At 43.1% G+C, this 26678-nt stretch overlaps 2 protein-coding genes across 8 annotated transcripts in view; one reads left to right on the top strand and one right to left on the bottom strand.

The window, feature by feature from the left end:
- RAD51B (RAD51 paralog B) overlaps positions 1–6936 on the bottom strand; it is a 626370-nt gene extending 619434 nt beyond the window's left edge. For all 5 annotated transcript variants that reach the window (XM_032623573.1, XM_032623574.1, XM_032623572.1 and 2 more), the window contains exons 1-2: positions 6864–6936; positions 3566–3691 (exon numbers count right to left, since the gene is read on the bottom strand). In XM_032623573.1, coding sequence (XP_032479464.1) covers positions 3566–3649 — 84 coding nt within the window. In that variant the 5' untranslated portion in view covers positions 3650–3691; positions 6864–6936. The remainder of the gene's footprint in view (positions 1–3565; positions 3692–6863) is intronic.
- Positions 6937–8105: 1169 nt separating this feature from the next.
- Positions 8106–26678, top strand: part of ZFYVE26 (zinc finger FYVE-type containing 26) — a 62933-nt gene continuing 44360 nt past the window's right edge. The window contains exons 1-12 of one of the 3 annotated variants that reach the window (XM_032622241.1): positions 8106–8165; positions 8652–8934; positions 10441–10519; positions 14136–14225; positions 15633–16149; positions 16524–16654; positions 17630–17794; positions 17942–18030; positions 18996–19159; positions 21836–22039; positions 23268–23885; positions 24346–24432. In XM_032622241.1, coding sequence (XP_032478132.1) covers positions 8741–8934; positions 10441–10519; positions 14136–14225; positions 15633–16149; positions 16524–16654; positions 17630–17794; positions 17942–18030; positions 18996–19159; positions 21836–22039; positions 23268–23885; positions 24346–24432 — 2338 coding nt within the window. In that variant the 5' untranslated portion in view covers positions 8106–8165; positions 8652–8740. Of the gene's footprint in view, positions 8166–8312; positions 8567–8651; positions 8935–10440; positions 10520–14135; positions 14226–15632; positions 16150–16523; positions 16655–17629; positions 17795–17941; positions 18031–18995; positions 19160–21835; positions 22040–23267; positions 23886–24345; positions 24433–26678 lie in introns of those variants that run through there. The other 2 variants (XM_032622242.1, XM_032622243.1) reach the window with 2 other exon arrangements.

Here is a 26678-nt window from a genome sequence, read left to right as displayed (position 1 = left end):
GATGAAAGAAATGAAAGATGATACCAACAGATGGAGAGATATACCATGTTCTTGGATTGGAAGAATCAACATTGTGAAAATGACTATATTACCCAAAGCAATCTACACACTCAATGCAATCCCTATCAAACTACCAATGGCATTTTTCACAGAGCTAGAACAAAAAATTTCACAACTTGTATGGAAACACAAAAGACCCCGAATAGCCAAAGCAATCTTGAAAAAGAAAACCAGAGCTGGAGAAATCAGGCTGCTGGACTTCAGACTATACTACAAAGCTACAGTAATCACGACAGAATGGTACTGGCACCAAAAACAGAAATATAGATCAATGGAACAGGATAGAAAGCCCAGAGATAAACACATGCACATATGGTCACCTTATTTTTGGTAAAGGAGGCAAGAATATACAATGGAGAAAAGACAGCCTTTTCAATAAGTGGTGCTGGGAAAACTGGACAGCTACATGTAAAAGAATGAAATTAGAACACTCCCTAACACCATACACAAAAATAAACTCAAAATGGATTAAAGACCTAAATGTAAGGCCAGACACTAAAAAACTCTTATAGCAAAACATAGGCAGAACACTCTATGACACAAATCACAGCAAGATCCTTTTTGACCCACCTCCTAGAGAAATGGAAATAAAACAAATATAAACAAATGGGACCTAATGAAACCGAAAAGCTTTTGCACAGCAAAGGAAACCATAAACAAGACGAAAAGACAACCCAGAATGGGAGAAAATATTTGCAAATGAAGCAACTGACAAAGGATTAATCTCCAAAATTGACAAGCAGCTCAATATCAAAAAAAAAAACAACCCAATCCAAAAATGGGCAGAAGACCTAAATAGACATTTCTCCAAAGAGGATATACAGAATGCCAACAAACACATGAAAGAATCCTCAACATCACTAATCATTAGAGAAATGCAAATCAAAACTGCAATGATTTATCACCTCACACCAGTTAAAATGTGCATCATAAGAAAATCTACAAACAACAAATGCTGGAGAGGGTGTGGAAAAAAGGGAACCCTCTTGCACTGTTGCTGGGAACGTAAATTGATACAACCACTATGGAGAACAGTATGGAGGTTCCTTAAAAAACTAAAATTAGAACTACCATATGACCCAGCAATCCCACTACTGGGCCTATACCCTGAGAAAACCATAATTCAAAAAGAATCATGCACCACAATGTTCACTGCAGCTCTATTTACAATAGCCAGGACATGGAACCAACCTAAGTGTCCATCAACAGATGAATGGATAAAGAAGACGTGGTCATGAAGAACCTAGGGATAAGACAGGAATAGAGGCGCAGACCTACTGGAGAACGGACTTGAGGATATGGGGAGGGGGAAGGGTGAGTTTTGACAGGGCGAGAGAGAGTCATGGACATATACACACTAACAAACGTAGTAAGGTAGATAGCTAGGGGGAAGCAGCCGCAAGGCACAGGGATATTAGCTCGGGGCTTTGGGACAGCCTGGAGGGGTGGGATGGGGAGAGTGGGAGGGAGGGAGACGCAAGAGGGAAGACACATGGGAGCATATGTATATGTATAGCTGATTCACTTTGTTATAAAGCAGAAACTAACACACTATTGTAAAGCAATTATACCCCAATAAAGATGTTAATAAATAAATAAAATAAAATGAAAAAAAAAAAAAAGAAGACGTGGCACATATATACAATGGAATATTACTCAGCCATAAAAAGAAACGAAATTGAGTTATTTGTGTAAAGTGGATGGACCTAGAGTCTGTCATACAGAGTGAAGTAAGTCAGAGAGAAAAACAAATATCATAAGCTAACACATATGTATGGAATCTAAAAAAAAAGGTTCTGAAGAACCTAGGGGCAGGACAGGAATAAAGACGCAGATGTAGAGATTGGACTTGAGGACATGGGGAGGGGGAAGGGTAAGCTGGGACGTAGTGAGAGAGTGACATGGACTTAAATATACTACCAAATGTAAAATAGACATTTATTGGGAGGCGGCCGCATGGCACTGGGAGATCAGTTCGGTGCTTTGTGACTGCCTGGAGTGGTGGGATGGGGAAGGTTGGGGGGAGACGCAGGAGGAGTTAGATATGGGGATGTATGTGTATGTATAGCTAATTCACTCTGTTGTAAGGCAGAAACTAGCACAACATTGTAAAGCAATTATACTCCAATAAAAATGTTAAAATAAATAAATACAAGGTTGTACTACTTTAAAAAAAAATGAGTTTCTTCCTAAGCTATGAAATCATTCAGAGGGAGTATTTAATAATTGAAAGAAAATAAAAGTGACTATGGAAGGACTTCCCTAGAGTCTCAGTGGTTAAGAATCTGCCTGCCAATGCAGGGGACACGGATTCGATCCCTGGTCCGGGCGAAGATCCCACATGCCACAGAGCAACTAAGCCTGCATGCCACAGCTACTGAAGCCCGCGCGACCTACAGCCCACACGCCACAGCTACTGAAGCCCGCGTGCTCTAGGGCCCGCATGCCGCAACTACTGAGCCTGCATGCTGCAACTACTGAAGCCTGGGCGCTAGAGCCCGTGCTCCACAACAAGAGAAGCCACCGCAATGAGAAGCCTGCGCACCACAACGAAGAGTAGCCCCCGCTCGCCGCAACTAGAGAAAGACCTAATGCAGCCAAATAAATAAAACTACGGAATGAAATGTTAAATTTCGTACTTTTAAGAGTATTTCAAAGTATGAACATGAGGATTATAAAATGCATAACAGAGGAAGTACAGACATCATTAACACACAAAGCAATTTTTTAAAAATTGCAGCACACTCTGAAAGTCTGTCTTATTAAGGATTAAATCCTAACAGAAAACCTTAAATCTTATTTAGCCTCCTAAGAGGGATTTGCTTTACTCTTTCGCTTAAATATACAACATCTGCTTATATATTTCTCTCACTCCATCAATAGGAAAATAATCCTAACTAGTAATTTTTCTTGCTTTCAAGAGAAATTACCCATTTTGAATACTGTCTCATTTAAGTCATATTTCTCATGTAACTGCAAAATTTCTTTTATGAGGACAAAACTTCTCTAGAATCCCAAATAAATGGCACAGGTGTACTTCACCTTCTGCTATGAGCATTCTCCCCACCCAACCCCACCCAAAATGCAAATATCTTGCATTTGGATAAATGAAATCACATTTGGAAATACAAGCTAAGTGGTTTGTTATTTAAAATTGGCAAGCACCATATTTATCTTTTCTTATAAACCTAAATGTTCATATTTCAGGTGTAATTAAGAGTTATTTAGGTACACAAGATTAATCTGTGGGACGTCCCTGGCGGTCCAGTAGTTAGGACTTCGCCTTCCAATGCAGGGGGTGTAGGTTCGATCCCTGGTCAGGGAGCTAGGATCCCACATGCCTCATGGCCAAGAGGCCAAGACATAAAGCAGAAGCAATGTTGTAACAAATTCAATAAAGACGTTGGAAATGGTCCACATCAAAAGAAAAAATCTAAAGAAAAAGAAAAAAAAAGATTAATTTGTACTTCAAGTTTCTCACTGAAAAAAATTAAATAAATTTTACCTGACAGGTAACAATCTGATGTCTGTTCAGACGGTCACACAGCTCTTGTGATAAACCCACTCGTCTTAGTTTCTTGCTACCCATGTCTTCAGATGCAGCAAGATAAAGAAGAACCTTGAAAAAAACCTGGAAAATAGCATAAGCAACAGTAGATGGGCTATCCAAAACACTCTACAAAATAAAAAATCCTTCAAGCGTCTCCACATACAAAATGAAACGTATGGTATTTAAAATATTACTGATAAAATAAAGGAAGGCAATAAAATCTTTCCAAATATTTTAAACAGGGGAGACAACCGTTTGTCAAACATGCACACACTGAAACAAGACCACATAAGAATGTGCAATTACAAATATAATAACACTGTGTCACATTTATATAGCATCTTTAGATTTTCGGTGCATTTATAAACTTTACTTGGATGTGTAATTAATAAACATATTTCCAAACAGCATTCTCAGAAAGTCTTTACTTTCATTGCAATGTAACAATAATAAACTTATTGACCACCTACTGTATACCAGGCACTGTTCCAAAGCAAGCTTCTCAACAGCCCTATAAGGAAGATTGATCACTGATCTCATTTTTACATATGAGAAACTAAACCCTGGAAAGGTTAGCCATTCCACTGTTACCAGAAAAAGTAAATGGTAGACCCAGAATTCGAACCAGGAAGTCTGACTCTTAGGCCTAGCCTCTTAACCAATATACTGTACTACAAGTCTGTAATCATATTTAAAGTCTCCTTTTTCTATGAATCAGAACAAACCTTCTGAATCAAATGAGATTTTATTATTTCAGGTGTTATTTACAAACTGAAATTGTTTTTTCGTTATACTAGCTGCTCACATCCCCACATGCAATTAAATTTCACTCTTCTGGTTGAACCCTGTGAGGGCTAAATGAGGCTCATGATATATTTGTCTTCAGAGAGTTAGAACAGAATCACTCTGATTCCCTTAATAACTCATGCAAAGGAGAAGCTGTGTATCTCACTCAGATGGCAAAATATCCTTTGACTAGAGTAGAAACAGGAACTCTTCATTGTTCCAGGGGATAAAACAATATAATTATCAGAAAAAGAGTCACATTTTGGAACAAAAATAGATACTGAGAATGTAGATATTTATTTCCAATACCATGGCCCAAATTTCTACTTAACATCTATATTCTCGGATCAGATTAACACTCTCTTCGTCTCTCCCGCTCTCTCTCCTTCTTTCTCTCTCTCACACACATACATCCTTCCCACAAACATAAAATACATCCCTCTCATTTCACTCAAAGGGAATTTGTCAGTATTGGTTTCTGTCTCTCAAAAAGAAAGTTTACCAAGTGACATCTGCTGTATCATTGCCTAGGGTCTTCACAGATCAGGTAGCTCTGGGCAATGACACAATTTAGACTGATAAATTCAATCAAAAAGGAGAACTGGGGCTTCCCTGGTGGCGCAGTGGTTGAGAGTCCGCCTGCCGATGCAGGGGACGCGGGTTCGTGCCCCGGTCCGGGAAGATCACACATGCCGCGGAGCGGCTGGGCCCGTGAGCCATGGCCGCTGAGCCTGCGCTTCCGGAGCCTGTGCTCCGCAACGGGAGAGGCCACAACAGTGAGAGGCCCGGGTACCGCAAAAAAAAAAAAAAAAAAAAGGAGAATTGTAAACCCCAAACTACCTGGAATACTTTAACAATGACGAACTCTGCTATCTCTGCCTTAGTAGGACCACTCCTATCACTTGCCTAGACCATTGCATACAGCCTCTGGTCACTCCCTGCCTCGCAAAACAAACAAACAAAAACATTCATTTGTTCCTTCCACAGATGCTTCTTAAGCACACACTCTGCTGCGCTTCTGCGGCACAAGAATCATGTAAGTATATTTCCTCCCCTTTGCGAACTCACAGTAAAAGACGAAAAGATATATACACAAATAATTACAGTCATGCAGCAAGTATTGTCATTGGAATACATATGTGCCGTGGAAGCAGAGAGGAATAAGCACCAAACCGACCTGCAAGTCACAGTCCTGTCAGAGGTAGCCTCCTAAAAATTTGCTCCAATCCTGTCACTCTCATCCTTTAAAACCACCCATGGGACCATGAGACCACAGTATAAATTCCACACTTCTTATGATGGCCTATAGCCTCTTCATAAACTGGTCCCTCACTTCCCTCACATTCATACATCAGACTGCAAGGCCCACATTCTGGCCTTTCTGGCAAAATCACTTGCCTCCCAGTATCTTAGTTTCTTCATCTGAAATACAAGCATCATTCAAATATCCACTTCATAGGAATGCAGTGAAGGTTAAAGGATGTGGATGGTGCCTGGCTCCGTAGTGCTCAAAGCTAGGGATTATGATCAATTCATTCAGGAAAACAGCATTAGTTGCCTCACGTGACCTGCCTGCCGGCGGTAACGTTGGTAGGCTACACAAATGCCTCCCTGCCTCCCTGACTTTCCTCCACAAAGACTTCCCGCTACTTAGACTCTTCCTCTCCAATGTTCTCATTACACTGTGTACACATTTGTTCGATAATCTCCCTAACATATAGTTATGGCTTGCATGTTTGTTTTTTCCACCAGAAACTGTAAATTCTTGCTCTGCGTGTGTGTGCACGAGCATGTAACTGAGGGTGTGAGGGACGATGTTCAATCCTGGAAACTGAATCCTCGCATCAAGAAAAAAAAATCCACATGTTAGATGGTCAATGAAAACTGTGAATTAACAAATAATAGCTAATATTTATTGAGCCCTTATTAGGTGCCACTGTTCCAAGAGCTTCAGATGCTTTACCCCATTTTACAGACTAATATTGAGGCATTGAGTTGAAAAACTTGAGCGAAGTCTAACAACTAGCACATGGTGGAGTAGGCATTCGAACCCAGGGATCTGACTCCATATTCCACGCTATTAAATACCTCTTCTTCAACACCATCTGAAGCGGGTCAGACACTAAACTTCCCTTAATGACGGGCTCCCCTGCCTAGACCTCAAACTGCCCACAAGTGGGAAGACGGGTGGACATCAAGAAGCGAAAACATCACCCCAGAAGCCCCTAACAAGAACTCTTCCCAACAAGGTGCAGCTTCCAAGCGTCCCCCACAAAGGAAAGCCAGACGCCTCAGATCTGTGGCGGGGCTCAAATTAAGATCCTTATGGACCTAAGGGGGTGTGCCCTGCACCCAAGAGTTACTCTCCGCTCGCCCGATATCAACAACACTGGCCCAGAAAGGGAGCAGGAAAAAATGAGCGCACCCCAATTCCCCAAACCGCCCCCCACATGAAACTTTCCAGTACCGGGTCTGCAGCATCCAACTTTCAAAGTTTCCCCTACCCCTCACACAGTTCCCCGCGGAAAGGGACGCAAGGCAACAAACAAAGCGCTGGTTGGGTCGTCACTCTGGGGAAATATCCAATAAAACGTAGGCACAGGCCCAGGTCGGCTCCCGTTGCTTGCTGGGAATTGTAGTTCACATTCTGTAATAAGTCTGCGAGTCCCAACTTCTCAATATAGTGATTATCAAAATCCGGTGGAGGAACATCAGCAAGGAGAATATGAGCCAGGAAAAAACTTGCTTCTAATTTTCTCTCTTCTTCCTTTTGTCACTTCATTTAAAAACTGATTAATGGGCTTCCCTGGTGGCACAGTGGTTGAGAGTCCGCCTGCCGATGCAGGGGACCCGGGTTCGTGCCCCGGTCCGGGAAGATCCCACATGCCGCGGAGCGGCTGGGCCCGTGAGCCACGGCCGCTGAGCCTGCGCGTCCGGAGCCTGTGCTCCACAACGGGAGAGGCCACAACAGTGAGAGGCCCGCGTACCGAAAAAAAAAAAAAAAAAAAAAAACAGATTAATGGACCAAAGAGACATGTTAGTTTTCTGGGAATAGATGAGAATCCACCAATCATCGAAGAGGTTTTGCAAGAGAGCTTTTGGTTTCTTTTGGTTTGCTTTTTTTCACCACACTTTGGTGGTGAAATAGTTTGGAAAATGCTGAATGAAATTGCTCAAACCGAAAATATGTAATGGGGAAACGTGAGAGTCTATAGTTGAAGAACACCAAGGAAACCGAACAGAAGGTTCAGTATAAAAGCAGCTGTGATTAGCAAACTAGTAAACTGTTACTTTAAGACTCGGTTTCAGATTATTCTATTTGAGAAAGGCTTTTGCTCATTCTTTGCTCCCATCTCCCCGTGCATACCTCTATCTTATAATTTAGCCCACTGCATCCTAATTATTGACCTGCACCCTGTCACTAGACTGTGATCTCCTTGAGGACAAGGACCGTATCTTATTCAGCTTCTAAAGTAGGCCCTAGCACACAGTTCAATTAATGGGCGGAGGATCTGTCAAAACCGTGAGCGGTGGTCCTAAACCAGAGAGCTGATACCTCTTTCCTAGCTTCCTCTAATGCGGAGGTGGAATCACGTGACCCAAACAAATATGGCGCTTGATTTGCATATTTCCTCGATTGACCAATTAGAGTAGCTGCTGTCAGTCGTCATCCTCTCCCCCCCCTCAACCTTCTGAACTGGATTTGTCACCTGACTCAGCTCAAACATGGCTGCGCTGGAAACTCTGCTGATTTGGGCGCCGGGAGCAGGTGAGTGTAAGGCGCCCCAGGGAAGGCGGGAGCGCTCTCCACGACCCCGGTAGGGAGCGTCCCTGAGCCCCAATCCCAACTGCCCTCCAGTTCTGACACAGATTCCTCTCCTGATCTTCAATCCTCTGCCTTAAAAGAGGGCTCAAACTAGGGAGGTTCCTGCTGAATTTCTCATCCGTAAGGAGGCGACCACCTGGGGATTTGGAGCCGGATTAGGCAAAAAGCTCAGGAGGAAATACGGAAGTGGAGTTTCGGGTCTGCGCCGCGGGCTAATATGACGATTAATATTCGTTAAATATTGGATGCGCCTAGAGAGATGGGATCCACCCCTTGGGGAAATGTGGAACTTCCCAAAAGAGACAGTAACCTGTCAAATCAAATTTACAACGTTAATTAGAAAAGTAAGCCCCGCCTTTCCTAGTACGGCTAGTTTGTCTAAACATAGTTCCTTCCTTTTCTTCTGACTCGGGTGTGTGTTGTTTATAGGAGGTACTCCACGAGTGAGAAAATTGACAATGTGTTTTGCGTAATTCATCTCATCTCTTTCTATCTCCCTTGCACTCTGTGCTGGGAAAATGCATCATCCATTTGGAGAAGAGGAAACTGCTTCTCAGAAGCAGCTTTTTGGATTTTTCTGTGAATGCCTTCGGAGAGGAGAATGGGAGTTGGCACAGGCTTGTGTACCTCAGCTACACGAGGCCCAAGGGGATATCCCAAAGAAGGTGGAAGATATACTTCAGGCGCTGGTCATGTGTCCCAGTCAGCTGAGGTAAGGGAACTCTGTCCTCCTGCCAGGCAGTCACAGAGCGGGAGACACAAGGTACTATACTTGAGCTCTGGTCCATGTGCCTCACTCAGTCACCTCTGAAGAGTTAACAAAGGTAGAGTGTATTTCACATGTTCTGAAAATTTACCTCTATAATACATGCCTATTTATTACTTTATCAGTTTGGCTATGAATTATCATCTGGAGCGGTATTTAAGCCTGGAACCACCATTTCTTGTTTATTATCATTAAAGTAGATAGTGCAACTATGTTGAAAAGCATTTTCTTTACCCCCAAAAGAGCAAACCTGCTCCCTTCTTGCTTGTGAAATTGAAGATATTGTTGTAGTTTTAACAAAGGACCAGAAGTGTATTCACTTAAAGCTTTTTATTTTGAAATAATTAAGCATAGACTCACAAGAAGTGCAAAAACAATACAAAGAGTACCCTTTCCCCAACTTCCTCCAATTGTGACATCTTATATAACTATAGTACATATCAAAACCAAGAAATTGACACCGGCACTGTTAACTAGACTACAGCCCTTATTCAGTTTTCACCATTTTTTAAATCTGAATTCTTTTTTTTTTTTTTTGGCTGCACCTCAGGGCATGCGGGATCCTATTAGGGGCTGAACCCACGCACCCCGCTGCATTGGAAGTGCAGAGTCCCAAGCACTGGCCTGCCAGGGAAGTCCCAATCTGCATTCACCTTTATGTGTGTAGTTCTGTGTATCTTTATCCATTCTTAGACTCATATAACTACCAGTATAATCAAGGTACAGAACTATTTCATCACCACAAAAGAATTCCCTTGCTCCCTGGGAATACCTCTTTGTACACTGATCCCCTCTTGTCCCCTGGCAACCAATGTTCTCTATCTGAATTTTGAATGAAGTTCTTCCTGGCAGTGCTATTAACAATTAGTGGTATAGGAGTTAAACGTTCAGTCCCTCCCTCACTTTTCCTTACTCTGGCATTTACTTATGAGAAAGTACTGTATTAGCACATATAGAATGGAGATTTACATGATTCTTTTCTTCCTTTGTTTTTTCCCTTAAATTTGGATTCTAGCCAATTGCTGTCTAATTTAAATTACTAACTTCAAAGAAAGGCTTATGAATTCCTATAATCCTGTTTCTGGCATAGAGTTAAAAATAAATTTTTATGAAGTTCCTTTTTTCTTTGACTATTTGATTCTGTTTTCAAGATTTCAAGTTTTCTATTTCAGATAGCTTTGCTCTTATGGTTTTCTGTGTAATATTAGTTTGTTTTAAAAACTAGATAGGGAGGTGGAGGTAGAATTGCGACTTTTTTTTTTAATGAAAGCTGCTAGTTCTGTTCTGGTTCTTGTTTTATTGATCTGTCATATACATTCAAAAATTTCTCAGGACAATGTCTTGCCGGTTCAGGTTTAAAACAGACTGAGTAGTGACATCTAAATCTTGGATCACAAAAGAGAAAAGGTCAGTAGAAACTGTTTAGAAATTTTTTCTTTTTACATTTCTCAGATGTGGACAGGATATCAACCCTCAAAGATTAGCCTGGGTCTGGCTTCTTGTACTGGAAAAATGGTTGGCCCTGGAAAAGGTAAGTAGGTTTACATTTAAAATTTTCGCCCAGGGCCAAGACTGAAAAGAACTTGGAAGGAGTTATGAAATTTCCCTTTTGTCTGTTACTTCCTGTATTTTGAGGTTTGTCATATTCCTTTCTCAGTATTGACAGTGAGAATGGCTTAAGTATTTATTGCTGTCTCTTTACCTAAATTCATTTATTAATTCACTAACTTACATTGGCATTAATTCACTAACCTACCATCTGAGGTGATACTATTGTGTTAAATACTATTGTGAGTCTTGTGCCCAAACAGAACTTTGCAGAACTCAGTGAAAGTGACAAGATAGTGAATAAAGTCTAATCCTCATAATACTCAAGTAAGGGAGAATGGGCTGAGCTGAAACTTAGTTGTTCATCCAAAACTCTTATTTTAACTAGTCCAGTACAGTGAAATCTTATAGATTTAAACATCATTAATTAATACTTTAACAACTCACATGAATTGAAATAAAAGTTACCAAATACGAAAACAAAGTGAGCAAATTAATAGTGAAGGAAAACTTGTAAGGAAGGGTTTTTTGATTTTTATTTTTTAAGAAAAATTACCATTCAAAGCACTTTTAGAAATATGTGTTAATTATCAGAAATTGATATCCATTAAAAAAATTCTCAGGCAATTTTGTATTAAACCTGAGACTTTAAGATTTAAGTGAGGAACCTCTGACTCAGAAAACACATGACTGGCCCAGGATCACACCATAAAGTTAGTTGGCAAAATTGGAGCTGGAACCAATGTCTTCTGCCTTCGAGTCATCAGTCCTCTGCTTTTTCCACCTCAACAATATTTTTAGCCTACATAGACTAAAAATTAAGAAACCATAAATTCTTTTTTTTTATTTTTATTTATTTATTTTTGGCTGCATTGGGTCTTTGTTGCTGTGTACAGGCTTTCTCTAGTTGCGGCGAGCGGGGGCTACTCTTCGTTGTGGTGCATAGGCTTCTCACTGCGGTGGCTTCTCTTGTTGCAGAACATGGGCTCTAGGCAAGCAGGCTTCAGTAGTTGTGGCACGTGGGCTCAATAGTTGTGGCTCGCAGGCTCTAGAGCGCAGGCTCAATAGTTGTGACACACGGGCTTAGTTGCTTCATTGCATGTGGGATCTTCCCAGACCAGGGCTCGAATCCATGCCCCCTGCGTTGGCAGGCAGATTCTTAACCACTGCGCCGCCAGGTAAACCGCAAGAAACCATAAATTCTATTTTGTAAATGTCTATAATTTAGCCTAATTTTCTTCTTAATTCCTCTCAGTCATCAGAATGACTTTTGTCTTTAGTTCTGCTTTGGCCTGACACTTACCCTTCTTCACATAGCTGTCAAAAAGCACCAGAAGTTACTAATCTAAATGTATTTATTATCCAGGCTTTTGGTAATGGTCTAGCAAAGAGAAATGACAAAAAGATCAACAGGAGAGGGAAGGAAAAGAAGCAAAACTGAAAAATAATCAACCCCAGGTTGTTTAAGAGTTGGCTGTAGTTTCAGATCTAAAAGAGACATCTTCAGCTAAAATATTCAATAGTATCTTCAAAGAGAAAAGAAAAAAAATAACAAATGTTATTGTTACTGACTAAGGAGCTTTTCAGTACAAACATGGAATTTGTCAAGCCAGATGAACTTTTGCCTCAGCAGAGGGTATTTGTTTACTTTATGGCTGATTGGTGGTTGTTAAATTTCTGGACAGTTGGTCAACCAGACCAGGAGGTGGATTTCACTTCCCTGGCTCCTTTTCACAGCCTAAGAGTTGTTTTCCCCAGAATTGAAGGTCATTTGGTCCTTAAAGCTCCAGTACCTCAGTCATTTAAACAGTCGTGAGAATGTTTTAAACTTTATACAAGGACCTCGGAGAGTTTTAAAACTTAATACAAAGGCCAAGACTTCAAATGTGTTCCTGAGGTAGTTCTACAAAGCCAGAACTGGACTTCATCTTTTAGGGGCTTGCTGGCTGCTCCTGCTACAGTCTCCCACCTGCTGCCAAAAGCTCCTTTTGAATTATTCATTGAAACTGATTCCATTTTCCCTTTCCTTCATCCATTTTTGCCTTCTGCCCTTTTATCTTTTATCACGTGAACAGCATATGTTCACAGCATGCTGCTTCTAATAAGGGAAAAATAGAAACAACTCCCATGTCCACAATCCAAGACTGATTAATCTACTTGTAAAATACCATGGCACTATTAAAATCACGTGGTAAATGAATTTTCAGTGACATGGGAGGGTGTTTATATTCTGCCATGTGAAGAAAAAGAAATTTAGGAAACAGTATGTTTGTTATGCATGCATATGTGCATATGTAGAAAATGGTCTGAATACCCTTAGAACACAGTTGTAACTATAGTTCTCCTTCAGTGGAAATATTTGGGGGGGGGTGTGTGCTGTGTATGTGTGTTTTCATTTGCGTGTTTGTATTCTCTGCTTTTTCTGCATTGAACATCCCTTGCTTTTATAGTAAGAAAATCTGTGCTTAGAAACATTGGGCAAATTCTTGCCTGGTTTAGGAATGTTAGTTGTCTATGACCCTGCATATACGTAAAGTAATTTCACCAGTAAAAAGAAGATACAAGCTAGTCAGTCTTCAGGATTTTAATGAAAGTCCTAAAATCTTAACCAGTTCTTTTATTAAGGGCCTGCTGTCTGGGCTTATCTATTCCTTCCTCTTAGTCCTTGATAGAATCACTAACTTTCAGCTTGCCAGAATGAATTTTCTCTACACCTTCCAATCATTAGCATTATATAAGCATTCAGATGGCATGATTTACAGGTGTCTCTAATTTAAAAGAGTGCCTGTCAGAATTAGTCCCAGACTTTCATCTCATTTGTATTTGTGTCTGGAGAAAGGGGGACTATCATTTTAGTTTTAAGGACCAGGTGAGGGGAAGTTATTGTGAAACAAGCAGGTGCAGGAAGAGTGAGAGGATTTCTCTTCCTTTATACATTAGTCTCTGATGTCCTGTCTCATTAACAAACAATGGGGTCACTTTTTCCTTTTCATGCTTGAAATGATTAGAAAATACTTCCTAACCATTTCATCATTACTGAAGATTATTTTTAAAAACATCCTGATGCCATAGTTTTGTTTGATTTAGCGATATAATGAGATTTTAAAAGCACATGAAAATACGGCACATGGTACCTGGCACATAATAAGTGTTTCATAAACATTAGATCTCTCCCCCTTTACTTTTATTTTCCAACCAAAAATGAATACCAAAAATGGGTTTAGGCCAAAAGAGGATCATGTGGGCCATTCCATCCCAGCTTACCCATAACTGGGTGTTTTGGACACTGCAAGGGAGAGTCTTGGAGAAGGACTTCAGGTTAGAGGCAAAAAAATCACATGAAATGAGCAAGCCTTGGCATTTGAGGCTAAACAGTGTGGGATTTAAGTGTTAGTATTTAAGAGGAGTATGTGTTCAGTTTAGTTGTTTCCGTTTATAAAGAAAAGTGTCTGAAGACATACCCAGGAATTTAATGGTCAGAAGTACTTTATCTTAGAGAAAACAGCAGAAATAAGATGAACCAGAAAGAAGTATTTATTTATAATTGTCAGCTAAAGCACATGCTTAATATCTATGCTTCCTTCTTATGATTCTTCTAGAAGTTACTTCCAGCTGGCTTCCGGAGAAAACTTGAGTTTCTTTTATTGTCAGAAGACCTCCCAGGTGACATCCCGGAGGACATCCTCAAGGTGAGAGAGGGCCCTGGATCTCTCTGCCCAGGTTTGCAGTCACTCAACAAATTCAGCTTTCAGGCATCCAGCAGAAGCAGGTCCCCAAGATGTTGGCAGTTCTCTGTTCTCAGGCAAGACCAGGCTAGGTGGAGGCCCCTTGAGGGGAATTTAGAGATAGGGGAAACTTATCTGATTGTAGAATTCTTAGAGGTAGCTTGGCCAGAAGTACTAATTATAGCTGAGGATTAATTTTTTTTTTTTCATCTCATGTGAAAGGAATACGTAACTTGGTTTTAAACTAGATGTTTAAATTTTTCACCAGAATGTGGCAGGGAATATAAAGGGAGAAAGGAACTAGTATGTATTTGCTGAATACCTTTTCTGTAACAGGTGCACTGAATGTGTTATAGTTAATCCTTACAACCGCCTTCTGGGAGCAGATTCAAAATCTTAACTAGATCTATACTTAAGTGCTTGAGGGATGCTCTGAGGCTCAATACTTATTTTCTTCATGACCCAGCCACCAGCTAACTAAAGATATATTCACAATAGGATTTAAGGTAGGGACTTTCACTTGTATTAGGTCAAGGACTCATGGTCCTGTGACCATCTTGGAGGCGGTTAATGAACAGGTATCCCTGAGTACCACCCACAGAAATGGTGCTGAAGTGTGGGAAATAACCTACCAAACAAATTATAGGCTACAGAGATCTTGCCTTTTAAAGGCTTGCAATCTAGCTGGGGAGGAAGGAAATACACACATGGCACAATTAGGTACTAAGCCATATGGTACTAATTTTAAGAACATTGAAAGCCCAATAAAAAGGGAGAGTTGTGTGAGTTGGAGGTACTGGGGAAGGTTTTAGGGAAGGATGAAGGATGATTTACTTTTTTAAAGGACCTACCACTAATTGTAAAACTAGTGTTACTACATTCTGTATCCAAAATCTTGGTTGGGGTTTAGATGAGGGGTTAAAAACTGGTCTGTAGTGTTCTTTTAAAAGTTGAATTTAAATGCCTTGAGCTGGGCATAGTGTCTTATTCCCGTCTGTTACCTGGTCTATGAGTTCGCAGTCCCTGATTTAGGTTGACAGTGCACGTTTCGGAGGCCATGGGGGTGGGGGTGACTAGCTTGAGCATGGAGGCCTTGGGCAAATCTCTCTTTGCCTCAACCCCCTGATTTGAGGACACCTTCAAAACGAGGATAATAGTAGTGTCTTCTTCCTAAGGTGGTTGTAAGTATTAATTTAATTTTTCTGTGTAAAGGACCTGGCGCATAGTAACTACTACAGAAGTATTTGCTATTGCTACTATTGTATATACACACATGCATATATATATACACTGAAAAGAGGAAAACATGAAGGCGTGTAAGTGATAACGTTCTGGACATAGCGCCCATCCCTCTCTCCATCCCCTATTTAGGAGCTGTACACGGTCTTAGCACAAGATGCGGCAGACTCTGTGCTTGATGGAAATCAGAGGCAAGAGAGCTGGCCCCCTTGGCTCAGCTCAGAAGCTGTCTCTCTGCTCTGGGATCTCCTGCGGGAGGCCCCTCAGCCCGCGCAGGCCCTGCTGGAGCTCCTGCTTGGGGAGGAAGATGACACGGGCCTCCAAGGCTGGCTCCTGCAGAAGGCGCTGGTGGACCTCATTCGAAAGGCACTGCGAGCTTTGCGGGGTCCTGCCATCAGGCACCCAGGGGCGGTCGATGCCATCTACGGAGCCCTGCGGACCCTGCGCTGCCCTGCAGAGCCGCTCGGGGCTGAGCTGCGTCTCCTGTGTGAGGAACTGCTGGAGGCCAGCGGGGCAGGGGGGAGTCCCCTGCGGGAGGAGCGGCTGCTCGGCTGCCTGCTGCACGAGGCCGGGCGGGGCCTGGTGTCCCTGTATGGCCACACCTATGCAGAGAAGGCCCCAGAAAAGCCACCGGCACCCTCGGGAAAAGGTGTGTTCCCTGCACTGCTTCTCTCATTCCACTCCGCCCAGCCCCTCTGACTCCCTCTAGCCTGCTCCCTTCCATGTTGTTCAGGAAACCTAATGGGAGAAGCTAAGCAAAAAGGGGCAAGATGTTCTGTGAAAGCGCAGCTTTCATAGCTTAAGAAAGAGTGATGGAGAAAAAAAATAAAGTAATAGTCATAGCAGAAAAGAACTTTTCAGAAACTACTGAGAGAAGTAAAGAGTCTTTAAGAGAGAAGTATAGAAAACCTGGTTTAACTTTTTAAAAGAGTGAACTCTCATATCAGTTGGTTTTTCAAATGGGCTTTACCTTAGGAAAGAAGAGTCCAGTTCCCCAGTAACCCCATCTGCTTTGATTTTCAGTCTCACCGGCTCATCTAGATCCTGAGCGGGCAATGCTAGCCTTGTTCTCCAATCCTGACCCAGCCCAGGCTTGGAAATTGGCCTATTTCTACTGCCTGAGCAACAGCAAGCACTTCCTCGAGCAGATCCTGGTAAGTCAAACTCAGCGCTTCACCACTCAAGTACCCAGGGACTCTCTCCAGGCTTCTTCACTCCTCCTTTCTCTCGCACTCATTTATCCAACGCAAAGCGGTTTAATTAGCAGCGAGTCGTCTAGTTTGTGTCCATCCCACAGTTCCAGAAGGCTCTGAGAACCAGTATCATTCATAATTAGAACTGCCAGCATTTTGTGTCAGTCCTTGGGCAGGCACTGAAATGTTGGATACATGTAAGCTTTCTGGAGGGTGCGAGGAAGAAAAGACGGTGGCAGCGATATGTTGCCTAGCTGACAGGGGACTCTAATTACTCTAACCTTCTCTTTCCAGATTGCAACTGAACTTTAGTTTAATTCAACAGCTATTTTTTTTAATATTTATTTATTGTTTTTTTTTTTTTTGGCTGTGTCAGGTCTTAGTTGCAGCACGTAGGAGCTTTCGTTGCGACACAGGTTCTTCGTCGCAGTGCACAGGTTTCTCTCTAGCCGTGGCGTGCAGGTTTTCTCTCTCTAGTTGTGGTGTGCGGGCTCCAGGGCACGTGGGCTCCAGAGCGTGTGGGCTGTGTAGTTTGTGGCACGCAGGCTCTCTAGTTGAGGCACACGAGCTCATAGTTGTGGCGCGTGGGCTTAGTTGCCCCACGGCATGTGGGATCTTAGTTCCCCGACCAGGGATGGAACTCACGTCTCCCGCATTGGAAGGGGGATTCTTTACCACTGGACCACCAGGAAAGTTCTTCAACAGCTATTTATTAACCTCATTCTATGTACTATGTACTATGCTAGGATCTGGGGATACAACAGAAGTCAATCCCTGCCTTCTAGGAGCTTACAGTCTAGTGTTTTCCTAAACACTTTGTATTCAACTGGCCACTTCTGTCATTGTCAGAAACCTCCCTTCTATACTGAAAAGCTTCTTACCCTGATTAGCAGCAAGTCCCCAGAGCTGCCTCTAGCAGCCTCCTTTGGCTTCCAGGTGACAGCACTTACCCTGTTGAAGGAGGAAGACTTCCCGAGTCTTGGCTGCCTGCTAGATAGAGAATTCAGCCCTCTCAGTCGACTGCTTGTGCTGCTGGGCTGGACACACTGCCAGAGCCTGGCGTCAGCCCAGAGGCTGCTCCAGACACTCCACAGGACCCAGGTAACTCTCACTCTGAAGCCCAGGCAGCTCCGGAAATGAGTGTGGTGGCACTTCGGGCTGAGGCAGAATGCAGGGTCCCGAAATCGGTCACATCTCTGACCCCAGGTACCTGAGTCAGCATCTCTTTCTTCTCCCGTATCGACACAGGACCAAGGCTGTGATGAGCTCCTCAGGGATGCCTGTGATGGGCTGTGGGCTCACCTGGAGGTCCTGGAGTGGTGTGTGCAGCAGAGCAGGTATGGCCCTGCACAGCCAGCCCTCTTCCCACCACTGGGCACACTTGACCCATGCTCTGCACGTGTGGCCACTTCAAGACATCTTCCCTGTAAATGGTTTAAGTTGACAGTGTTGGCCAGCAACAAATAATTGTTCCAACTGTTAAACCAGGAAAGAAGCATAAGTAGTGATTATCTTCACCACAGCCATAGGGTCATAAGTAGAGGATAATTTAAGGATGACAGTGATCACAAGAACAAAACCTCACATCTCCTGAGCACTTACTGTACACCAGGCATTGCTCTAAGCCCTTTACGTGATGATTTCACTTAAGCTTGACAATAATCCTGTGAGGTAAACACCAATATTATCCTCGTTTTAAAGGTGGGGCACCTGAAGCACAGAGGTGTTAAGTAACATGCCCAAGGTCACACAGCTAGTGAGTGTGGTCCACATTCTTAGCCACGTGTTATCTTGGATCACATTTTTATTCAACAACTGCCTCTTGAAATGTGTGCGCGGCCCTGTGTTTTCCTGATAACTTAGCCTTGGGTCTTCCCTGGATCTGGGTTCTTATTTTGTTCTTCACCCACCTCACCGGCACTTCTGAAGTCGAGTAGGCCACTGCGGGAAGCAGCAAGGGGCCCTGACTCAAAGAAAAGCAGAGAAGCTCGTGTCAGCTCTCAGCTAGGAAAATTACAGAAATTAGGAAGCTTAATCTGTGGGCCCTTTCTAGACCCTGCTGAGCACAGAGGCCCTTCCTGGGTCCTTACTAGACAAGTAAAGCCAGCTTGATGAATGTCCTTCCCTGGGGGTACATAAATGCTATCCTCTATCATAGACCAACTGAAATTTAGTGTTTGGGGAAGTGAAACCTGTGGTGTTACAGGCCAGAGAGAAAGAATAAGAGGGAATGGAGACTGGTCTTTCTCAAAGCAATTATATAAACTGCCTCCCCTTCCATCCTCCCAACTTTCCCTTTCAGCAACCCCATACCAAAGAGAGATCTCTTGTGTCACTTACATGGTGGAGAAAGCCACTCAGTGCTCTACTCTCTCCATCACCTTACAAACCTTCCAGCCCTCAGGGAGGAAGATGTCCTCAAGCTCCTACAGAAGGTGCCAGCCAAGGACCCCCAGCAAGAGCATGGTGAGTTGGCGATGGAGTGACCTGGGCAAGGTTCCCTCTTAGGACAATCTTGCAGATGTTTCTTACAGCACAAGATTTATCTAGATGTGATTGCTGGGATCTATCAAGATGGGTGGTCCAGCAGGTACCCTCTAAATTAGTGCTGTTTGCCACAATCAGATGACAAGATGTAGGGACATCTTCCCCTTTCTTGATGAGGCCTAGGGTATCCTATGAGAACAATTCCATAGGAACATTTGTCCTCATGGATCCAGCTCAGGAACCATGAGCATACCCTCATTTCCCTGAAACAGAATTAGGAACTGCCCTCTGAATTCACAGCATTGTCACTGGCAGTATTTATGCAAATTCTTGGTGAGTCTCTCCATGCTTCATAAGGTTTCTTACAGCACACTTTGTGCCTTCCTTCCCTCCCATATCTTCTTCATAGTCTATTGAACAGGTAAAGAGTCTTTCTTCTAGAAGATTCTTTTTTAGAGTTTTTCTTTTAGAAGAAAGACTTGCCTGAAACAGTAACAAAGCCTTGTGTTTTTTTTGCGGTACGCGGGCCTCTCACTGTTGTGGCCTCTCCCGTTGCGGAGCACAGGCTCCGGACACACAGGCTCAGCGGCCATATGGCTCACTGGCCTAGCCGCTCCGCGGCATGCGGGATCCTCCCGGACCGGGGCACGAACCCATGTCCCCTGCATTGGCAGGCGGACTCTCAACCACTGCGCCACCAGAGAAGCCCACAAAGCCTTGTTTTAACCTTAGATCTTTGCTTAAAATTCAAGTCCCCATTAAACAAGCACTCTTTCTTGCTCTCAAAAATCATATGATGGTGTGGTCACAACCTACTACACAGGCCGGGGACCTTACTTTTGAGAGAAACAAACATTCTCATATGGCAGTAGATTTCTGTCAGCCTAGATATTGCTTTGATTTACTTCTTTAAAGGACCTACCACTAATTGTAAAGCTAGTGTTACTACATTCTATATTTTTTTGGAAAGGTAGACAACTTGTTTAGCAGATTTCCTAAAGGAACTGGAACTCTGTGTTTTCTACATACAAGTACAAAAGGCTTCCAAAGAAGTGTTTGAAATCTATCCCTGGTGACCCACCAGAACACACTTAGAACTTGAACTTGGAAAAGGCAAAAGAGGAGTGATAATAGGGCTTGGACTAGGGTGAGGCAAGAGAGGCATCTGGGGCAAAAATGTAAGGAGCCACTCCCTCTCAGCGAGCTTGCAAGTCCTGGCTCTGGGCAATAATGCCATGAAGAGGTCAAGGCCATAGAACAATATTGACTTTGTTCTGCTTATTACCCTGACCTTGGCAAGGCCAAGCTTCTAAGAAGTAATCACTAGGAAACCTATACCTAAAGGGGCTTGTTGTGGCATTGTAGTAGCAAAACATCCCTAACTATTCCAATGTCCTGCCCTTGAGGAATATGCCTAGACAAGGGATTCATTCGGTAGAGCTATATGCATCCAGCAGAGATTTAGTTTGTAAAGAAACATAATCAAATGCTTATGCTCTAAAGGATTTTTAAGAAGTAGGAAAATTAAATAGTATATAAAATGTTACACTCAAACACATACACATGTACACAAAACTATTAAAGGGGTTAAACCAGAATGTAGCAGTGGTTGTGTTTAGCCGGTAGGCTTATGGGTGGTATTTTTTTCTTCTTTTTGCTGTATTACATTTAATGTTTTTTCTTTGAACAGGTTATACTTTTGCTATGATAAGAATTAGGGGTAGATTAAGATGTTTAGAGATTCTGTAAAGATGGTAACCTTCCTCCCTCCTAAGTTCAAAACAAATTTTTAATGAAAAATTATTAAACAAGTGTACGGAATCTCAACAGAGTTTATGTTTTTTCTCATGATGTCTGCTTCAGGGCTTTCCTAAAAATATCAAGTTTTTTTTTTTTTAAACACCGTGTTACCTTTGCTCTCTTATTTCTCAATCTAAACACATTTTAAGCCTGCCTCTTGGGTAATGTGGCATTCGAAAGGTAGACCAAACATGTACTTCAAGTTTTATTTTTTTAAAAAAGGAAAAGCAAGTATTTTAAGAAATGTAAGGGAAAGATTTGTTAAATAGCCATGAGGCCTAGGTTGAACAGACATGTAGAGGGGAGGTTGGTGGGGAAAAGGAAACCTAGAGACTGAAAGTTGTTGAATAGAAAAAAAGGCCTGGAAGGGACGCACATCACACTGCCAGAAAGGAGAGAGGGTGAGAACACCTAGGGGACTAGCAGTGTGGCATCTCTTTGCTTCAGCCATACATGCAGCCCCTGCCTGAAAGAAGCATCTCTGGGACTTCCCTGGTGGCGCAGTGGTTAAGAATCTGCCTGCCAATGCAGGGGACATGGGTTCGAGCCCTGGTCCGGGAAGATCCCACATGCCGCAGAGCAACTAAGCCCATGCGCCACAACTACTGAGCCCGCGCTCTAAAGCCCGCGAGCCACAACTACCGAGCCTGCGCGCCTAGAGCCCATGCTCCACAACAAGAGAATCCACCGCAATGAGAAGCCCGTGCATTGCGACGAGGAGTGGCCCCCACTCACAGCAACTAGAGAAAGCCTGCGCACAGCAACAAAGACCCAATGCTGCCAAAAATAAAATAAATTAAAAAAAAAAAAAAAGAAGCATCTCTGAAGTTCTGCCTGTTTCTCTCTATAATTCAGATTCAACTGACGCCACAGTCCCTGCGCACCTGAGCCGGTGTCAGAACCTGACGCTCTACCGGAGCTTCTGTGCCATGAAGTATGCCATCTATGCCCTCTGTGTGAACTCACACCGGCACTCCCAGTGCCAGGAATGCAAAGACGGTCCCTCTGAGGACCTGGCCGTGGCTGCAGAACCAGTGAACGATTCTCTCTCCTCCCCAGGTGCAGCGCCGCCCCCCACCCCTTCCCTGGCGGGAGCTGGGAACAACCTGTCCCAGCAGGTTCTTTGCGTGGGAACCCTTTGCCACCAGGGCTGGGAGGTGGCCTTGGTTTTATTATGCCCACGAATAATTTATCAGCCTCTGTGAATCAAAGGGACGTGGAGAGAGCAAGTGATCTGCATAAGTTCTAACAGAGCCTGAGCACCTAGTACAGTGTTTTCCAAAGCTTCTTTTTTTTACTCCAGTCCACAGTAGATAGCATTTCACATCACTCCAGTTTGCACCTAGGTATATAATTTGTGCTTTCATGTGTATGTGTATATGTGTGTATGTGATGCGTAAACTGAAATAAGCTTTAAGAAACATTACTTACCCTTCCAAACAGAGCACACTCCTGATTATTTTTCTGCTTTATTTCGTTTTTTCAAATGCAGCCATCTAAGTCAGTGTCATAGGTCACAGCCTACAGTTTGAAAGAACCTTCTGTCCTATTAGCTCTCATTTTTCTTAAAAACTTATAACTCCTTACCTTGCTTTCTGTGACTCTGGCAAGTATCCCTCCCTTGCAGCTTTGGAATAGACCTTCATCTCTGAGCATGGTCATTTTAAGAGAGCTGGGTAGGCTGTGATCACCTGTAGTAAAACAATGAGTGCAAACAGGAATTGAGGAATAAGGAGTCTCCGGGCTGCCTTCATTCTAGGAACTGAAATATGGAGTGCTTCTCAGAGATAAGGAGTAATGTAATCTTAAAAAGCAGAAACAAGGGCTTCCCTGGTGGCGCAGTGGTTGAGAGTCCGCCTGCCGATGCAGGGGACACCGGTTCGTGCCCCTGTCCGGGAAGATCCCACATGCCGCGGAGCGGCTGGGCCCGTGAGCCATGGCCGCTGAGCCTGTGCGTCCGGAGCCTGTGCTCCACAACGGGAGAGGCCACAACAGTGAGAGGCCCGCATACAGCAAAAAAAAAAAAAAAAAAAAGCAGAAACAAAATAATGAGTGTTCACTGAACTGTACTTTTAGTTAAGGGAGCAAAATCTTTGTACAAATCATGAAAAGACATGGCTCAATAGCCTCTTAGTCTTCTGACTGTAACCACGGTTCCCTGAGTCACTACAAAGAAAGAAATGAGTTAAACTTGGGAGAATGTTTCAGTCTGGCAAGTACTGTTTCTAATGTTTGCATTTTCTCTCTTCTCTTTCTCTGACCTCTTCTTTTATACATGCTTCTTCAGGTGCTTCAGATCTCTTTTCAACATACCTGGCCAGGTGTCAACAGTATCTGTCCAGTATTCCTGACTCTCTGTGCCTGGAACTTCTAGAAAACATCTTCTCATTGCTCCTTATCACCTCTGCTGATCTTCACCCAGAGCCTCACCTGCCCGAGGACTACGCTGAGGATGATGACGCTGAGGGGAAGGGCCCGTCGGGTTTGAGGTCCCCGTCAGAGAGCCCTCAGCACATAGCACAGCCTGAGGGGAGGTCAGAACAGGGTTCCCTGGGGGCCTCCAGGAGCCTGGCCTACACAGTTCCAAGCTCTCTGAAGGCAGAGCCAAAAGACAGTTCCCCAGAGCCTCACAGGCACAGCTTTTTGGACCTAAAGCACTTTACTAGCGGTATCAGTGGGTTCCTGGCTGATGAATATGTAATAGGGGCCTTCCTCAGGCTGCTCCAGGAGCAGCTGGATGAGCTAAGCGGCCGCAGCTCCCCCGAGAAGCCAAAGCTGCTTGAAGGCCAGAGTGGCTTGGGCAGCAGCAGCAGAGACGGACTGCAGAGCCGCCTGCACCAGTTCTCCAAGGTTCTCTCTGAGGCCCAGTGGAGGTACAAGGTGGTGACCAGCAACCAGGGCTCAGGTGAGAGGAGGTAACAGAAAGGGAGGAGGAAGAAAAGTCTCGGGAACGTGGGACAGCTAGGAGTGCATGGAGTCACACTAGTTCAGGGCATATCGCCATGGCCACTTGTGTCAGAACTCCGGGGTACCGCTCAGTGTCGCACAGGCCAGTCCAGATCTTCCCCTACCTGTTACCCCAGGAGGTGGGTCAAATCAAAACTGATCACTTTCAGAAGGGGGAGGGGCAACATAGGAGTAGGGGAGTAAGAGGTACAAACTATTAGATATAAAATAAGCTACAAGGATATATTGTACAACACGGAGTACAGCCAATATTTTAACTATAAATGGAGTATAGCCTTTAAGAATTGTGAATCGCGATCTTGTACACCTGTAACATATAATATTGTACAGCAACAATACTTCAGTTGAAAAAAAAATTGATCACCCTCCCGTATGACCCGCTGGGTTTGCTGTTTCAGAGGAGCAACCCTCCCGAAGATACCGGCCCATCGCCACATGGCACCCCAGTCTCCGCCGGGGTCGTCGGACAAGAAGGAGCCGGGCAGGTAATCTGAAGAACTCTCTCCAGCCTCCTTCCCACAAGCGGCAAATGGTATAGTGCCACTTGTCTAATATTCTTCAAGATAAAGCAGTTCTTAAAGTACCTTAACACTAATGATAAAGATAAGATCTTAAAGTATCTTAAAGCAGTTTTTTAAGATAAGATGCAAACAAAAGTGATCTAAGATTATCCTAATCCCAGTCCCCCAAAGTAACCCTTGCTAATAGTTTTCTTCCAAAAATTCTCCATGAAATACAAGCATGTATATCATTTTAGATATACAGATGCATCATACTACATAGAGAGAACTGCAACTTTCTTTTTTCATTTATATCCTCTTACACATGCAAACATATCACACTCTATATTGAGAACTCACTTCTCTTCACTTATTTTAAAGGCTGCTTAGTAATCCATTGTCATATGTACCCTTTTGTGGGCATTTAAATTGTTTCCAGTTTTTTACAATTATAAATAATGCTACAGTAAACGACCTTGTACGTATGTCTGTGCCTACTTGTGTGAGTATATCTATAGGATAAGTCCCTAGCAGTATAATATAGAAGGTCAAAGTATATGTGGGTATAAATACAGATATAACAAATTGCCCCCAAAAAAGGTGGACCAATTTACATTCCCATCACCTGTATGTAAGTGCCTATTTGCATATACATTCAACAAAACTGAGTAGTATCAGGTTTCTTCTTAGTCTTTGCCAATATGATTAATATAGTAATGGTGTATCATTGTTTTAATACTAATTTTTAGTTTGAGATTGAATGTCTTTTCATATATTTATTGGCCATTTATATTTTTCAGTCTAAGGTACACGTTTTCTGTTGGGTTTGTCTTTCTTGTTGAATTGTAAGAAGCTCTTTATACCTTAAGGAAAATATTCTGTCATTTTGTGCTACAAGTTTTGCTCCATTTTGTCTTTTGACTTTGAGTTTTTCTAAAGGAGTTTAACACAGAAGCATTATAGAGAAGTATTAAATTTTTAGATAATCAAATTTCCATTATGGGTTTTGGTAGTTTTTAAATAATAGGGAGTTCATAAAGAGTTTCCTGTGTGCTAAAAAAAATACTAGGTATCTTGAGGGAGGTGAATGAGGCATAAACCAGGACTTTGCCTTCAAGGAATTTATAATTTATCTGCATAGACAGTATACATGAAAAACTTAAACTGCCCGGAGGCACAGCCTGAAAACAGAAGAGATCTCATGGACAGGGAGGTCAGCATAGTCTACAAAGGCAGAGAAACAGGTTTTCTGAAAGAGTTGATCTTAGAAGAATGAGTAGGCTTCTCAGAAGAATGAGTAGGCTTTAGCTAAGTGGCAACAGGAGACATGAACATGCTGGCTGGGGTGGAGACTACCATGAGAGAAACATGGAAAACGTAAAGGCTGAGCCCCTTAAGTTGCTCAGTTAATTGGTTTGAGTCAGTTTGCATCCACCTGACCCATCCCGCCCAGAATGCACAATCCATCTTCCCTTTTCCTACAGCTGTAGGAAAGCAGGTGTTGAGAAGAAGATGCTTTTTCTCCAGGACTTTAAATATCATGGTCTTTTTTTATATATATATTAATTTATTTATTTATTTGGCTGTGTTGGGTCTTTGTTGCTGCACGTGGGCTTTCTCTAGTTGCAGTGAGCAGGAGCTACTCTTCGTTGCGGTGCGCGGGCTTCTCTAGTTGTGGCTCAGTAGTTGTGGCTCGCGGGCTCTAGAGTGCAGGCTCAGTAGTTGTGGCGCATGGGCTTTGTTGCTCCGCGGCACGTGGGATCTTCCCGGACCAGAGCTCGAACCCATGTCCCCTGCATTGGCAGGCGGATTCTTAACCACTGCACTACCAGGGAAGTCCCAATATCATGGTCTTTGATCAGCCTGGCCTTATACTTTGGTTCCCTACTTTTTCAACTACGAGGACAACTTCTATGTCAGAAAATTTTGTGACCCTCTTTGGCACCGTACTGGTTCCATGTCATAATAGTTGTGCTTTAATTTTTTTTTCAGACTATTGTCAGTGCTTAGTGAGCAATGGGGGTCGCTGACCCCTAGAAGTAACTTGAAAGCTCCTGGGGCTCTGAGACCCAGAGACTGGAAACCACTGATATAAGCTACTATCCAAATGAGCACTGGGACCATATTAAGCCCACCCCTGTACCTTTGGTCTGTAGGAATTTGCATTTTACTGTAAAAGGAGCCACTGGTATAGTAGCTACCCATTATTTTCTCACTCTACCCAGATCTCA

The sequence above is a fragment of the Phocoena sinus genome, chromosome 2 (assembly GCF_008692025.1).
Source record: "Phocoena sinus isolate mPhoSin1 chromosome 2, mPhoSin1.pri, whole genome shotgun sequence".
NCBI lineage: Eukaryota > Metazoa > Chordata > Mammalia > Artiodactyla > Phocoenidae > Phocoena > Phocoena sinus.
Note: the sequence above shows the minus strand (reverse complement) of the source record. Positions and strands in the feature narration are given on the sequence as shown.